Source organism: Colletotrichum fructicola (assembly GCF_000319635.2).
Source record: "Colletotrichum fructicola Nara gc5 chromosome Unknown KSG_Nara_v1_contig05, whole genome shotgun sequence".
NCBI classification, from domain to species: domain Eukaryota; kingdom Fungi; phylum Ascomycota; class Sordariomycetes; order Glomerellales; family Glomerellaceae; genus Colletotrichum; species Colletotrichum fructicola.
In genome coordinates, this window is record NW_027094055.1 from 1,061,158 (window position 1) to 1,075,650 (window position 14,493).

At 52.1% G+C, this 14,493-nt stretch overlaps 2 protein-coding genes across 2 annotated transcripts; both read right to left on the reverse strand.

The window, feature by feature from the left end:
- Window positions 1-576: 576 nt before the first annotated feature.
- Nf1 (Neurofibromin) lies at window positions 577-9,299 on the reverse strand (the record flags this gene model as incomplete). The annotated part of the gene is made up of 18 exons (XM_066152100.1): window positions 577-591; window positions 643-895; window positions 950-2,789; window positions 2,876-3,275; window positions 3,341-3,399; window positions 3,467-3,552; window positions 3,600-3,772; window positions 3,906-3,992; window positions 4,055-4,426; window positions 4,487-4,774; window positions 4,835-5,124; window positions 5,189-5,348; window positions 5,440-5,457; window positions 5,527-6,975; window positions 7,034-7,148; window positions 7,211-7,560; window positions 7,639-9,132; window positions 9,246-9,299. 18 exons carry the CDS (start codon window positions 9,297-9,299, stop codon window positions 577-579), a joined length of 7,503 nt encoding a protein of 2,500 aa, XP_066008405.1.
- Window positions 9,300-10,686: 1,387 nt separating this feature from the next.
- Window positions 10,687-13,820, reverse strand: RAT1 (5'-3' exoribonuclease 2; the record flags this gene model as incomplete). The annotated part of the gene is made up of 3 exons (XM_032020361.1): window positions 10,687-11,251; window positions 11,324-13,433; window positions 13,511-13,820. The coding sequence occupies 3 exons, from the start codon at window positions 13,818-13,820 to the stop codon at window positions 10,687-10,689; spliced, it is 2,985 nt and encodes a 994-aa protein (XP_031882664.1).
- Window positions 13,821-14,493: the final 673 nt, after the last annotated feature.

The following is a 14,493-nucleotide window of genomic DNA, read 5'->3' on the forward strand; positions in this document are numbered from 1 at the left end:
CATGGGTGTTGTACATCTCCCACTCTGTTTCGTATAGCCCAAAGGTTCCTTGGGGTCGTGGAAGTGTACGGAATAGCTGAGGGTCTGTTGTAGTTGCGAAGATGTTGCGGAGTGCCTCATCATCTCCATGGCCATAATACTGGCTGACGCTTGGGGCACTGCTGGATGACGAAGGCGACCTTGATGTGCGGCATTGGCGTTTCTGGGGGGGTGATTGATCCGCTGAACTGTGGCTCCTAGCTCGGCGTAGTGGATTACGCCTAGGCTGAGATAGTAAATCGGGAACAGGAATAGGGGACGACATTGTTGGATCTAGTATGGATAGGATTGACTCGTCGGATTACTAGGTCTCGTTGTGATGCGTCAATTACCACAACAGAAAAAATTGCAAAGTGGGCTGAGATTTGATGGGTGGTACTTTGGTGGCTGGTGGCAGAATTCAAGTGCACTAACAATAGTTTTTGGGCCAATGGGAGTACGTAAAAGTCATGCCGCTGTAAGAGTCATGCCTCTGTATCAATTCGTCATGCCTCTCTATCAATTCCCTTAAAAATACTTTCCTAATTCCAAAATAAGTTAAACAATAATAAGCTAAAATACTATTAGCAAAAAAACTTCTTAATAAACCTTTAGGTAACTTACCTCTATCAGCTTCTCAGTCAGCATAAAGCATTTGCGATCTTGATCCTGGCTGAAATTGAAAGAACAGGATCGCCACAGTCCACTAAAACCCATATCCTCAAGGATCTCGTTAAGAACAGCAGTTGATTCTAGCGCGGAGCTGAATTTTGGATTTGAAGTCAAAGCGTGGAGGAGTGCCTGAGCTGACTCTAGTGTTGCAGAGTTCTGACAATGCAGCAAAACCTCGTCAAGAATGGGGACGATAGGCCCGCAGCTACTTCGGTTCAGCTATAATGCCCAGTCACACGGAAGGGGTAGGGGAACATACAGATGCATGATGACGGCCGGCCTTGCTGACGCAAGCTCAGTCAGCCAACGGAGAGTCCGGTTCTGCAGTGCGTCTTCTAGGTACTGAAAATCGATCAACTCAATCGCGGTGTTCAACAGAAGATCTTTGTCCTTCATGCCACTCAAATCCTCGTATCTGCGTGTGTTCGTTACATCACCCAGCACGGAAGGATTGATACCCGCCAGCCACAGGCTGTCTTTCAGCTCTTCACTTCCAACAGTTCGCGCTAGGATAAGCGCCATGTAGGGCGAACGTGAAATGATGTCCGATGGTCTTCCTGCCTCATCTGTGGAGTTGCCGGCCATATCGAGGAATGCGGATAGCACTCGCATCGCGTTGGTTTTGGTAGTGGTGTCGGCGAGGCCGCGTGCCAGACAGGCGCACACGGCAAAATGAAAATTTTCGTGCGTGAAGTGAATGCCGTAAGCTTCGTCCAGAGATAGAGCAGCGTCCTCTAACTGCACACGACCTTGGAGAAGAAGCGACCCCATCTTGTCTCCTCGCAAGTCCCCGACTGTGCTAATGTTGGTCATAACAGCCTCAAGAAACTGGGCCGTGCAGTTGAAAAGAGCTGGAGGAACCAATCGTAACAGTGAAATGGCAAGCCAGAAGAGTTGTAATCCGTAACGCGAGGCAGAAGGCAACTTTGCCATCATCTTGGATAAAGAGGTGACAATGGAAATGAGCATGTCACTGTTGGTGTCATCTCCTAGACGACCTACGCTGTTGCGCAGTGCGACGAGAACTTGGTAGAGTAGGTCGTCGTCCACCTCCTCACGTGCCAGACAGCCCATGACAGCGAACGCGCGGGGTTGTATTGCTGGGTTGTTCTGAAAGGCCGTGCTGGCCACGAGGCTCATCCAGCGCGACCTCCAGGCATTGGATATGTCCACTGATGGGGCAGCCACAGAGCAGACCTCGAAGAGCAACGCAGCCAGGTTCTCAGTCGCAGCCAGCGACGGGCCTGAGTCTTGAGTAGTCGACATGGAAGCACCATCGCGCAGGAACGGAGGTGGTGCTGCGAATATTTCGCTTCTTGGTTCGCTTAGGAAATCCAAGCTTCCCCTGAGCTTATTGAAACGGGTGTCGTCCAGATTGAACGACGTACACGCCGCATGAACTGTGTTGACAAGAAGTCTGTGAACCAAGAGACGCACTTCTGGAGCGCCAGTGTTTGCCAGTATGGTGACAATGTGAAAGATCTCCGGTAGATAAAGCTGAGATTGCACACCATTATCAAACGACAAGGACAGGCAGAAGTGTAGAAGCACACAAATCTCTGCCCAGACGGCGTTGTCAGGCAAGTACCTAGTCGGTCGGAGGGAAGATCGGTTCAGTGCTTTTCGCAACCGGGAAATGACCTTCCCACGTAGTGTGATGCTGCCCATGCCCGACACTATAGAAGAAAGAGCCTCCATGGGCTCCTCGGAGTAGCTGAAACTCAAAGCTGACCGCATGAGTTCTTCAAGGAAAATATCCAGGACCGTCTCGTCTTGGTAAATGGCGGGCCATACGACTTGCTCCAGCGTATAGGTCAATGAATGATCGGTCATGGCCACGTCTATCAGCTTTCGGAAAAGAACCGCGACCTTCTCTTTGCCTTTCTCCGCGTCAGCTTCATTGGCAAGCACGGCTGTGCGAAGGCCTGGAAGCCATGGTGACATATAGGCAAGACTGAGAGGCTTCTGCTCCTCAGCAAATGTCTCCCAGCCGACGAAGAACTCAGTCAAGAAATCGAACGTCAGCTGAGGCTCAGACATCGCCAGTTGCCTGCTGATTTTGATGATGAAATGTGAAGGATCCATTGGTACGGAAACGTCTATACACAATGGTTAGCAGTGTTTCAAGCGAACTGAAGTAGCCCTGGGGATTTAGTCGTGCATCACAGCATATTGATATTCTTACCCTTTGTACACATCAAATTTGATGCAGCGCTGAACTTGAATGCCTTGCACAGGGCCCCGAGCAGGTTGTAAGAAGAGAGCCTGAGCACGTGATCGGAACTTGACAGGTTGGTAAGTGCCAGGTTAAGTAGAGTCCCGGGAACGTCCTGCGGGCGGATAAGCCGTTCATAGGCCTTGTGAGCTCTCGTATCCTTGCCATACTTGGCCTTTGCGCCGCGAATCGTCTGCAATACGTCCGCCTTCTTGGGGCTGGTAAAGTACATGACGATCTTTCCGTTATCAGCGCGTAGGCCAAACGCAGAGTCATCTTCTGTCTGGATTGAAGTCGGCGCCTCTTCCACCTCACCGAGACGAAATATGTCATTGACGGTCGTGCTCAACCTATAGCCAGGAAAGACCTCCTGTTTTTTTGTGGTTGTCACTTGTACGAACTGGCTGCCAACTTTGATGACAACTTCAATCTTACCCTTAGTCTTGGAAAGTCGGGTAATTGGTTGAAACACATAACGTGTGTCGGTGACGACGCTGATTGTTTCTTTGGGGAGGTGAAGTTGACTCAAGTGAAAATGAGCCTGGAGGTCCTGCAGACTACCGATTAGGTGGTAATCGACATTCTTCGGATTAAAAACGCTGGTGTCGCTCTTGGCGGACACCCGAAGGAGCCTTCGGAAGCATTTCCTGTCGTGTGTCAGTAGTGACATCCAGTGTCTTGGCAATGCTCATACCTGAATGCGCTGTTCATGTTGTAAACATATATCCTAACGAGATTTCTCGACAGCTCGACAGGTGTGAGAAGCTCAAGCTTCTTGAAGAGCTCATCTTGTGGTTCGTTCTGGCCGTTGTAGCATGTGGCATCGATGAGCAGCCCGAAAGGCTTGTGCCAGAGGCGGCTTGCAATCTGTCGGCAGTCAGTCACAAGAATCGAGAACGAGTAACTTGCACATCTCGAGATGAATAGAAATGATCAGTGCCAACGCTGTTGGAGCTAGCATTGCAAGAATCGGCGAGGCGAATGATTCACCGCAACGTACCTTGAGATAGCAGTACAACAGCGTGTCATAGTCAATGCTCTCTGCATCAATGTGTCGCAGTATGACGCAAATAATGGAGAGGGAATCCTGTGTGGGCGAGCCTATTAGTTGACGGGCGAATTAACAGATGCACCTGAAGGATGACACACCTTGCTCTCGCCTCCATCGTAGACGGCTCTAGCAGTCACAAAAGATTCAGTACTTCGGAATGCGTTCCGAAGCATGAAGTTCTGGAAGCGGGAGTATGATGGTGGAGTATTCGTAGAAATTTGAGGCCTGTTCCAGGTGACAGCGAGTGGTGGGGGTCCAAGGTTCGTGATGAGGTGGCGCAAAGGCTCAAGAACCGGCGACCTTCCTCTAGATACCTCGGCTGGCGATCGCACATAATCTTTGCGTTCCTGGGTGACGAGCCTCTGCCGCATATGGTCCCAGTGATCGTAGAGGAATCTATGGAGGGCAACACAGGAACCGAAATCAAACGACTCGATGCTTGGCGGACTGTCGATCGTCTCTGGAGCCACCTGTAATGAGTAGTTAGCGGGAACAGCTAGAGACCGCGCAGGACAATTTGGGTCACCTACAGATATCTCGCGAAGGAAGGTAGTAACTCGATAGATGTTTTGCGTGAGAAAGTCATTCAGAGGAAACATGTAAGGCTCTTTCGCCCCAAAAAGGACGTTGTTCGCCAGATTTTGAATGACCTTGGCAATCAGGAGCAGGCCTCGGCGCATCTCCTTAGAGGGCGTCGTTGTCACTAGGCCCTCAACCTCAGGGGCAACAATTGCTGGGCAAAAGAAGCGAAGGAAGACAAAAGCCCCAACGGCGGTGTACTTGGCCTCCTGAAACCTCGGCAGCACAGCAGTGGATATCTGGTAACCTCGTGTCAGACGTTGGAAATTGGAAGATTCAGCGCAGCTTGGCGCACATACGATGTTACAAATTTTGCGGAACGACGCTGGCATGCTCGTCGAGGATGCGCAGATATCATCGATGAATACTTTAGCCACAATCCGTAGCTGGAGGGCGTTCTTCTGCAACTCATCTGTGGAGCTGACCCTGGCAGGATCCAGCTCGAGATCTAGATCCTTTGATGTAAGCATCAATCTCTCTACGACCTTTTGCAGCGTTGCCTTGAGATATGGCTGTCCCTTCCACTTCGCGTAGACGGACAGCATCTTCGTGGCGACACAGGTTCGCCTAAGGATCTCGGATTCGTTATCTTGCCCAAAGGTGTACGGTCAGCCTCACACCCCACATGATGCAGTCAACATCCGCAGTCTTACCTGTTTCCTCGATTTCCTGCTTGATGAGAACCTCCAACAACTCAAAGCTAAGGCCCCGATGCTCGAAAATGGTGAGTAAAGATACAGTTAATTCGTCGACTTCACTGCTTGGACACACGGCACTCATAGCGGCAACAAGCGTCATGTCCTTGGTTAATAACTAAGACAGGTGTTAGACAGCACTGGTGAAGGTTTTCTTTCTGAAAGAGGGGAGGGTATGAGATTTGATGGAGTCAACTGGATTCACACACCTCTAGCAACTCATCGTACTTCTCGCTCACAGCAGCGTCAGTCAGGTTACTGAACTCCGTCCCTTGTATGAGTATGTTGTACAAGACCTTAACAAAAGCCGTCCGGATTTCGACGTTGTCGTGATAACCAATATTCAGAGAGTGTTTCAGACCAACATCGATATTCGCACTCAGCAGGTTCGAGAGAATGGTGATGGCAAGTTCTGAAGTCGGGGTGCCCTCGTCTCGGCTTGCAATTCCAGCCGGATGGTCGCTCCTCCCACTCTCGGGAGATTCGTGGTTGAGCAATGATAGGAACCGATTGAAGTAGGTGTGAAACATTTGTGACTTGAGCTCACTCATGCCGGCGTCGGTTTGACCCTCCCCAGGTTGAAGTGGAAGACGAAAGGTAAGCTCAGCTAGTGACCTGAGAGAAGCTCTATCAAGGTCTTTCTGCACCCTCACCATCTCATCTAGGCGGCCGCCTGTGCTAGCTGTTGAGTCAAGTCGCGGGGAGCGGGGCCGAGCAATCCAGCCAAAAATGTACTCAAGAAGCTGGTTCCGGATGCGCACGTCGTCTCTCAGATTTAAATGCTCCTTCCTCTTAGTGACAGCCTCGCACAACTGGCACACCTTGATCTTGACGCGCAAGGTGTTGGTACTGTCATTGACGCCGTCTAAGAATTTGGCAAAGTTGAGAGCGAGCGCTCCTAGGTGAATGGAGGAGGCTGCACCAAGGTCTGAAGGGCTCTCAAGACGCTCCACCAAAGCTTTCAAAAGCGATATGGCCTGCTCAGCGAAGATGATCTCAACATCTTGGGCTTTGTCGCTCGGAGCCAGTGCGCCGGTGAACAGGACCTCGAGTTCAGATTCTAGTGCTCTGAACAGAGACTGATAGAGTGTGGACGAGACTTCGCTGGACAAGACTTCCCTTGTAGCCTCCCTAATCCTGACGCTCGCACAGCCGAGTAGTTGAATGCTCAACTTGAGATATCGACCAAGCAGAGGTTCCTCGTGGTTTTCGGATGGCAGCCTATCGATCCACCTTAGACCACTGATGGCTGGCTCTTCCATGATGATTGCTTGGTTTGCAGTACAAATTCCCCCGAGCGATGCCAAGAAGCCGGAGTAATTGCGCCATTCCGTCAAAGTCCGTTCGTCAACCGCATCAAGCGCGGCCATGGACACCTCCCTGGAGAGAAGAAGCCACCTTTCGAAGCCATACTCCCATGCTGAAAGGATACCGCTGGTTGGGTATTGCAGTCGTCGGAGCAGTCCGCGAACTCTCTTCTGAAAGGCAACCAGTCCAGTGAAGCGGAAGGCTCGTGACGCGATCTCCCCATACACCTCGCCGTTTCGGAGTAATGTGGCAAATATCTTCGCAGCGTCCGAAGAGACGCCAGCAAGATTGTTCTCTTCGTAGAAAATACCGATGCATGAAGTCACAGTTTGGCAGGTGTCAACGTCTGCGGAACACAGAGATACAAGCAAGGTCGTCTCGAGTCTAGAAGACGCGGCTTCTACTTCAGGCACGTCATCGGGCAACTCCGCAAGTTCCTGCATAGACAAACGGCGTGTTAGTCTCGCGATTTGGAATGATCATTGCGTTACTTACACTGAGAGAAGCGAGTAGAAATTTGCGTGCTTCAAGAAATTCGTGAATCGCCTTAACCTCAGGTCCATCACCGTCAGATGTGACTTGGTTACACATATTGAGAAGAACAAGAGAGCTATTCGGCGCAACTTAGCCTGGATATGGTCACTCAAACGGGAACAGAAATGCACGCCTTACCATCGTCTCCAAAATTCACGCCTAAGACCTAGGGATTTCAATCTGCTGCGAGATTTAATTGTGTCAAGAATGGTGCTGTCAGAGAGGAGGCGCTTCGCAACACCAGTAGCGAGTCTGCGAACAGTTGAATTTACAGACACAACGCACGATAGGAAGGACAAGAAGGCATCTTCCTCTGCAGCACCCGCACCTGGCTCGCCGGATCCATCTGCGTTGAAAAGCGAGTGTGGGGACGCATCAAGAAACTTGAGCACGTCGCACGCCATGTTCGTGGAGGAGTGAAGGTTTGAATCACGCCGGGGCATGGCAAGTACAGTGGCAGTGGTTTCTGTCGGTAAGTCCGCTACGGCCTGCGATCCGGTTAAGTCGGGTCCTTAAGACGTCTTACGGGAGCAGAAATGTGGGAATGGACACCCGGAGTTGCATACCTTCAGCTGAGCTCGCATATACGGCCCCGCCACCGCGAATATCTGCTCGTACCTATACGACTCGGCTTGGCGCGCAAAGTATCGGCAGCCCTGCACCACGGCGGTCTTGAAGGCTTGTGGCGAAGAAGGGCTTAGATATGATTGGAGAGAATCAACACAACTGTCCGGACTCAGTTGTGCTAAACTAACAAATGCCGCTGTCATTAGGTCCTGGTCAAGAAGAGAGGCATCGTTGCTACCACGACGAAAAACTGCCTCTCTGACCTCGTCTTGTACATCCATGGCGTAGCTGACGAGCGCAGCGTCGTCCTCAGCAACGAAGTGTCGAGCAGCTCTGAGCAAAGAGACGAGAGAGTATGCCGCCTGTTCGTTTTTGTTCCTCAATGCTTTCCGCAAGCCGTCCAGAAACCCGACCTTCTTGGCCATGCTCCCGCTCTTCGCATCTCGCAGGTTGCTAGCCACTTCAAAAACGTCTGGCAGAAGAAACAGTAGGGTGGTCTGGAGCGGATAAAGCACTCCTTTTTTCCGTCCATTATCTACAACAGTCTGTGTCATGTCGAAAAGTGTGTCAGCGCCGCCGTCGAGACGTTTATGTAGTGTATGTTGCTGCACAAACTCATGGGGATACCGTTCTAACCAGCGCGTGATGAGAAGGGGTGCCACCACAGCGACAGTGTTCTGGAACGTCTTCCGAAAATGGAGGAAGCTGGAGCAAATCTCCTGGATGATGAGTCCCAGCTTCTGTGCATCCACCCAAAAGAAGGACAGAATCTTGAGAACGGACAGAGCCGCCTTGTCGTCATCTGGGGCAGTAGCAGATTGCCCCGGTGCCGCTTGCACAACGGCGGCAGTACGAACCGTGTACACCACGTTTCTGAAGTAGTCAAAAGAGCTTGACCAAGTGGAGGCGGTAACGTATTCGACAATGACTCTGATGCAAGGCTCCATGATCGCCAGATGAGAAGTGGATAGAGATTCGTCTTCAGAGCTGTAGGTTCCAACAAGCAGCGGCGAAGCGATGCCGCTTGGAGGGCTGAATACTGGGTTGGCGGTTTGTCTCGTTTCATCGTCTAAAATAGTGGATGATGGGAGGGCGAATCCTTCAGGTATAGGTTCCACGAGCCACTTGAGCAACTCAAAGATGCGGGTAACGAGAGCTTCGTCCAAGGGCTCAGGAGCTTGTGTAGGAGAGTTGCGACGCGTCCCCGAATCAACGGCAGGCTGACGTTGCTGCGACTTGACATGATCCCAGTGGGCGGTACAGCAGTCGGCAGCCAAGGCTAGTATGTATATCTCGGAGAGGAGGACGTGAGGAGGATGAGTAGGCGGAGGAAGCCCTTTGTAGTTTCGAATTATATCTTCGAGGAGGGCGACGAGGGAGTCCAGCACAGAGGCAGCAGCGGTAGTGCTAATCTTAACAAGTGTGGACCTTGTGATGATGACGATGTCGTCTTGTTGAAGTTCTTGGCCGTGGGTTCCTGTCCTGTGAGGGAGCTGTGGAGGCGCAAACACCATATAAGGTCAGTCACGCGAACTCGAGAAGGAGGCGAGGCAAGTCGACCCAAGATGGACGGCCGAATCGCATCTTCACAGCGATAACAACTCACCCTGGTAGCAAGTCTGTCAACCAGGCACCTGACGAGACCAGCATCGCCGTTCATTTCTGCTAGTCGAGGCAGTCGGGTTCATGACCGCACGCGCCTGCGCCGGTTTAGTTTCCCTTCCTTCGTCCGGCTTGACTGAAGACAAGCCAATTCAATCTTGAACCTCGGAGTGTGGAAGTAAGACGGTTGCGGGGCGCTACGAGAGCTGGGTTTCAAAAATATCGACGCCCAACAAGAGGAGCGAGGATGGCAAAGGCCAATTGAAATTCGATAGTGTGGCGTGCGGTCGGTGCGTTACTGACGGCGACGGTGGTGATGCTGAGGACAAGAATATGGGCACGCAAGTCGGTATTCAGATATGGATGCTACCTCAGCCGTGACGTTGTGGCGGACAAACTGAGGTTTAGGATGCAGGACTGTGCTTTTCGTGACCTGGGCACCTTACCTGACCGATGGGCTGCGAGGTAGGTATCCGTAAGATAGAGGTAGACTCGAAGACCTTACCGGTAGTGAGGTGCTAGTCAGCCGAGGCAGGGGTTTGACAGCGTATCTGCCTTACCTCAGGTACACTGTATGTGCTTAACCTACCTAGGTACCTTATGTTGCCTACGGAGTAGGGAGACAACCAGCGAGTGCGGGGGCATTGGCTAAAGTGGATTGCAGCGCAAGGTGGGTACACTGTAACAGTGCGATTCGAATCGCGCAACGCGTTGCATAAGGTAGGGAACAGCACGACCGCTCTTTAGCCCGTGGTGTGAGACAGGTGTTGATAGCAGTTGTGTGCCTGTATGAGGTAGGATTTCAGATCGTGGAGGGGTAATAACAGAAACTCGGCCTACTCCTGTAGAGGAGAGGAACATCACCTCTAGCCGACAATGAGGCTGAGAGCAACACACTAGCTACATGGCTATCGCCAGAGGTACACGGTCTAATCCTCTTTGGGCATACTTGAGAACTTCGTACGAAAATTGGCAGTGGCCCCCACAAAGGCATCACCAACTTGGAGTGAACAGTCCCATCAGCTGCCTGCTTTAGATCCCTTCTCTCCCAAACCTCAGAGTAGGAATTTGTCTTCAGTTTTCGCCAAGTAGGTACGTTGTCTTTAGCACTACCCAATCGCCGGCGCCGGTGCCTTCCAACAGCAGAGTCAATTGCGGACCAAGTCGCCCTCCGCCGAGGTAGCACCATAGCAGCAACCTGCCACACATCCGTCGTCAACCTTGATATTCATTCTAGATATGATCTTACGTCCAAACATATCATCACATTGAAGCCTAACTCTTGTGCAACTCTGCATGTTTACTGGAGCTCATACTATCTAACATATGGCATGACTTCGGCAGTGGCGGCTCCTCATCCCTTTTCGTCATCCGTTTTCTTCTACTTTCACACGAACGCTTCCGTCGACACACCCCAGCATAGCTACAATTGCATGGGACTTCAACTACCTGTGGTTGCGTCCGCCGCCGTAACCCCCACCAAAGCCGCCGCCGCCGCGACCACCTCTGTGCCCCCCACCCTGATACCCGCCGCGCCCACCACGACGACCTCCGTCATTGTGATTCGCATACTGGCTTTGGATGGGCGGAGGTCCGTAGCTTTGATACTGTCCATATCCCCCGCCGCGAGAGGATCCATTCGAGTTGTGGAAAGCTGGCGGGGGCGGGGGCGGTAGTCCCATCCCGAAGCCCGGGTGACCTGGTGGTGGAGGCTGCCATGACTGGCCCTGCGGTGGTCCAGGGGGGCCATACCCGTGTTGCATGTAGTTGCCATTGCCCGAATGCCGTCCGTTTCCGCCGCTTGGGGCGTAACTGAACTGATCTCTGCGCCCTCCACGGTTGTGGCCATTATGCCCCAGTGGCGCACCACCGTAGCTCCGTCCTGACCGAGATGATTTGCTCTTGAGCGTCTCGATGTCATTGCGGTCGAGAGCTGCTGTAGGCAACTTAACGCCACGCAGCAACATAGACTTGTGAGGGTGCGAGCTCGCCGGGAAGGAATACCAGACGCTGTAAAATGTATTAGCTTGCTGTGCAGGATACGGAAGCCATATGTGGCTAGTTTCGTTGTGACCAACGTACCTCAGGGACCTGTCGTAATCAAGATTGGGCATGCCGCCGCGCTCCAGAGGATATACTAGTTCGCCGTGGGGTAGGTAGTCCGGAATCTTCTCAATCTTGCCAGACAACCCGTCGCTCGTACGCGGGTTAAGCTTCAATGTTGGTTCTCCTTGCTTCTTGGAGTAAAAGTTGGTGGTGATCTCATCGTACAGATCGTGATGAGCATCCGAAAGCAGCAAGACATCCCTGCCCACTCCATTTCTGGCCCGGTCTGCGGCACTAAGAAGAGGGTACTTCTTCTCTACGGCAGCAAGTAACCTGGGCATCTCAATAAATGGCAACAATGCCACTCCCTGCCAAGCCATCTTTTTGCCATTCAAGTCAATCTCGAAGTCAGTAGGGTAGAAGTCAATGACCTCGCTGTCCTCGTTCAACATGAGATCGTGGAAGACCTCAGGTAGAGCGTGGCGAGATGCCGCAGGCAGCACACTCATCAACTGCTCAAAAGGTCTGGAAATTCGCCCTTTCTCGAACGCGATTTCCATCTTGTCCAGTTCCACAAAGTCTGCCGCGAAGGGGGCATAGTGGTAAGGGTAGTACCACTCCCATGATGGACAGCCTTGAAAGTAGTAGAGCAGGACCCAAGACAGACCTTCAACATACGCTCTGGCAACCTGATGTCGGAACTCAATGTCCTTGCGGTCAACATGGAACTTCTGTTCATAGTATCTGTCCGCGTAGCCCTCCTCCCACATCCTCACATGGTCCATTGCCGCCTCTTCGGCCGCAGATGGTGTGCTTATCCCCGCCGCAGGGGTAGGAGTCGAAAGCTGATCAGGTTCACCATCAGCCTTGCGCTTGCCAAGAATCGACTTCGCGTCCGTCGAAGCGCTTGGGGCATCGACCTTTGCAGCTTGACTTGCATCGCCTTCTGGTATAGGTTCGGCCTTGGACATCATGCCCTTGATCTGATCCCTTATGGCGCTTGCTGCACTCTTGTTGGCGGAGTTAGCATTCATGTTCGATGATCGACCAACGACCATGTCGTGAGTGATCCCATTAGGACCCCCTGCAGCAGGGAATAGGGGTAAGCCTGCAGCAGCGTTGTCAACCTGCTTTGGCCGAGCGTTCCTTGGTTGGTTACGCTCTTCTTGAAGTTTGCGACGTTTGGCGTTGGCCTCCCTGCGATCTTCTTGTTCCTTCCTCCTTTTGAAGATGCCGTCCTCTTGCTTTGCAAGTCCGTTGAGGATTAATTGCGCCCGAGCAAGATCAACGTGTCCGTCTTTAGTGACGTAGCCACCCATATGAGGGAGGTTGTCTTTCCAGATCGCTGTCAGAGTGTCGATACCGTTCTCGCGAATCTCCAGTGCAGGCAAGTGAGGCAAGAAATCGTTGCCCACGAAACAACACATGAAAACCCAGTCGTCAAGAGCTCTCTCCAGATCAAAACGGAAAGGCAGGCCAGGAACATTGAGCTCAACAGCCAGGTACTCGCGTAAAATTGAGACATGCAGCCAGATGAAGGGTTTCAGTGCTGGCGCCTTTTCTTGTTCATCGAACTCGCCAACTTTCTCCTTGGCCTCGCCGCGGCAATTTCGAGCCTCGTGACCCTTCTGCCCGCAAATCCTACATACCCTCGGCTTGCTGTCTTGAAAGAAGACATCCTCTCGCAAGACTCGGAAATGAGGCTCGTGAGTTGCGAGACCCAGCATAATCAGATCGGCATCAAGACCGTAGATGACATGGCGCGTGTTTGGGTCATAGTCCGGCGAGATACGCTGAGACCGAACAAACGACATGATTTTGTGCTCCCCCTCACCGGGTACTGTGGCATCTGAGATGATAATTTTGAGCCTAGCCCAGGCCGGGTCCGTGCTGAGCTTGTATGCGCACCAATATCTGAGGCTCGCAGCGAGTATGTCCATGAAAGGGGTCCCAGGTGTGATGGAGTTGGAATCAAATGCCTTCTTGGTCATACTCTCAAGTGTCTCTTCTGGGATAACGCCGCCATTTTGCTGTTTTAGGAGCTTCATGACCTCTTCTTTGTCCTCCTCCTTCTGCTGAGCGTCTTGAGCGGATCGGAAACGTCGCGAGCGCTGTTGGTTCATCTTGGCACGAGGAGCCACTCCGTCTAGCCAGTAGAGGTCAGTGATATTGTTGCAAGAGACTCGCAATGGACGCAACGCGGAAAAGGGAGGCAGGACTTACCAACAGCAATCATTAGAAGCTTTCGCGGCCGAACCATATTGACAACACGGTCTGTGTACCTGAATACCTCGAGCATCATCTCCTCTTCGTCCTTGGGAGCTGGGCGATCCTCAGGATGAGAACAAGGATGCACGATGCCGTTCATGTCGAGATAGAGATTGTCTAGTTCCTCGCCGTTTGGATTGGGGCCGGTGGTGTCAACCGGGATTTCAGATCCATCATCCATCTTCACAGGCTGCTCCTCGATCACCGGCGAAATGATCTTTGGATACTTGTTGGAAAGCCATCGGAAAGCGGCCGGGATACCCATCTTGTCTTGGGTCAAGCAGTGACGCTTTGCACGCGGGATAAACAAATTGGTGGTGCTTGAAGAGCGAATGGAGCTGAAAAGATTTCTTGTGTGTCCCAATGGCGAAGCAAGGAATCAGAAGTCTAGACCAAGGGAAAGCCGGTTCAGCCAGGCTTCTCTCAAGCTTGGGTGAAAAGGTAGCTTGCCGACCAATGCGACAAGTCCTGATTGCGGTGATGGGTGCGTTTGAACTCGGCGATGCGCTTCCCTCCAAGCGCTGAATGAAGATGGAGCGACTGTCAAGTTGGCAACGCGACGGACTGCGAGGCGCCTCAACGCGTACGCGCGTTAGAACACGAAAGCAAGCAAGCTGAGCGCAACTGGAATCCGCGATCTCAAGGCGGAGACAGGGACGTGATCTGCTCGACACTGTTTGGAGCTCGTCGACATAAACAGAGGCGACCTAGGGATGCTGACGGACAAACTGCGAAAGTCCCAAAAATCGGGATTCCAAAGTTCTGCATTGCCATCTGCAGTATCCACTACTTGCGCTAGGTGGAGTTGGCCGTGCACTAACTTACTGCGATAAGATAGGAGGCCTAAGACTCAAGTAGATAGGTACCTAAGTAGCGTAGTAGGGACCTACCTACCTCAACAAGGTAGGTGCCTTGAAGGGCACAGGTGAAGGCTATGT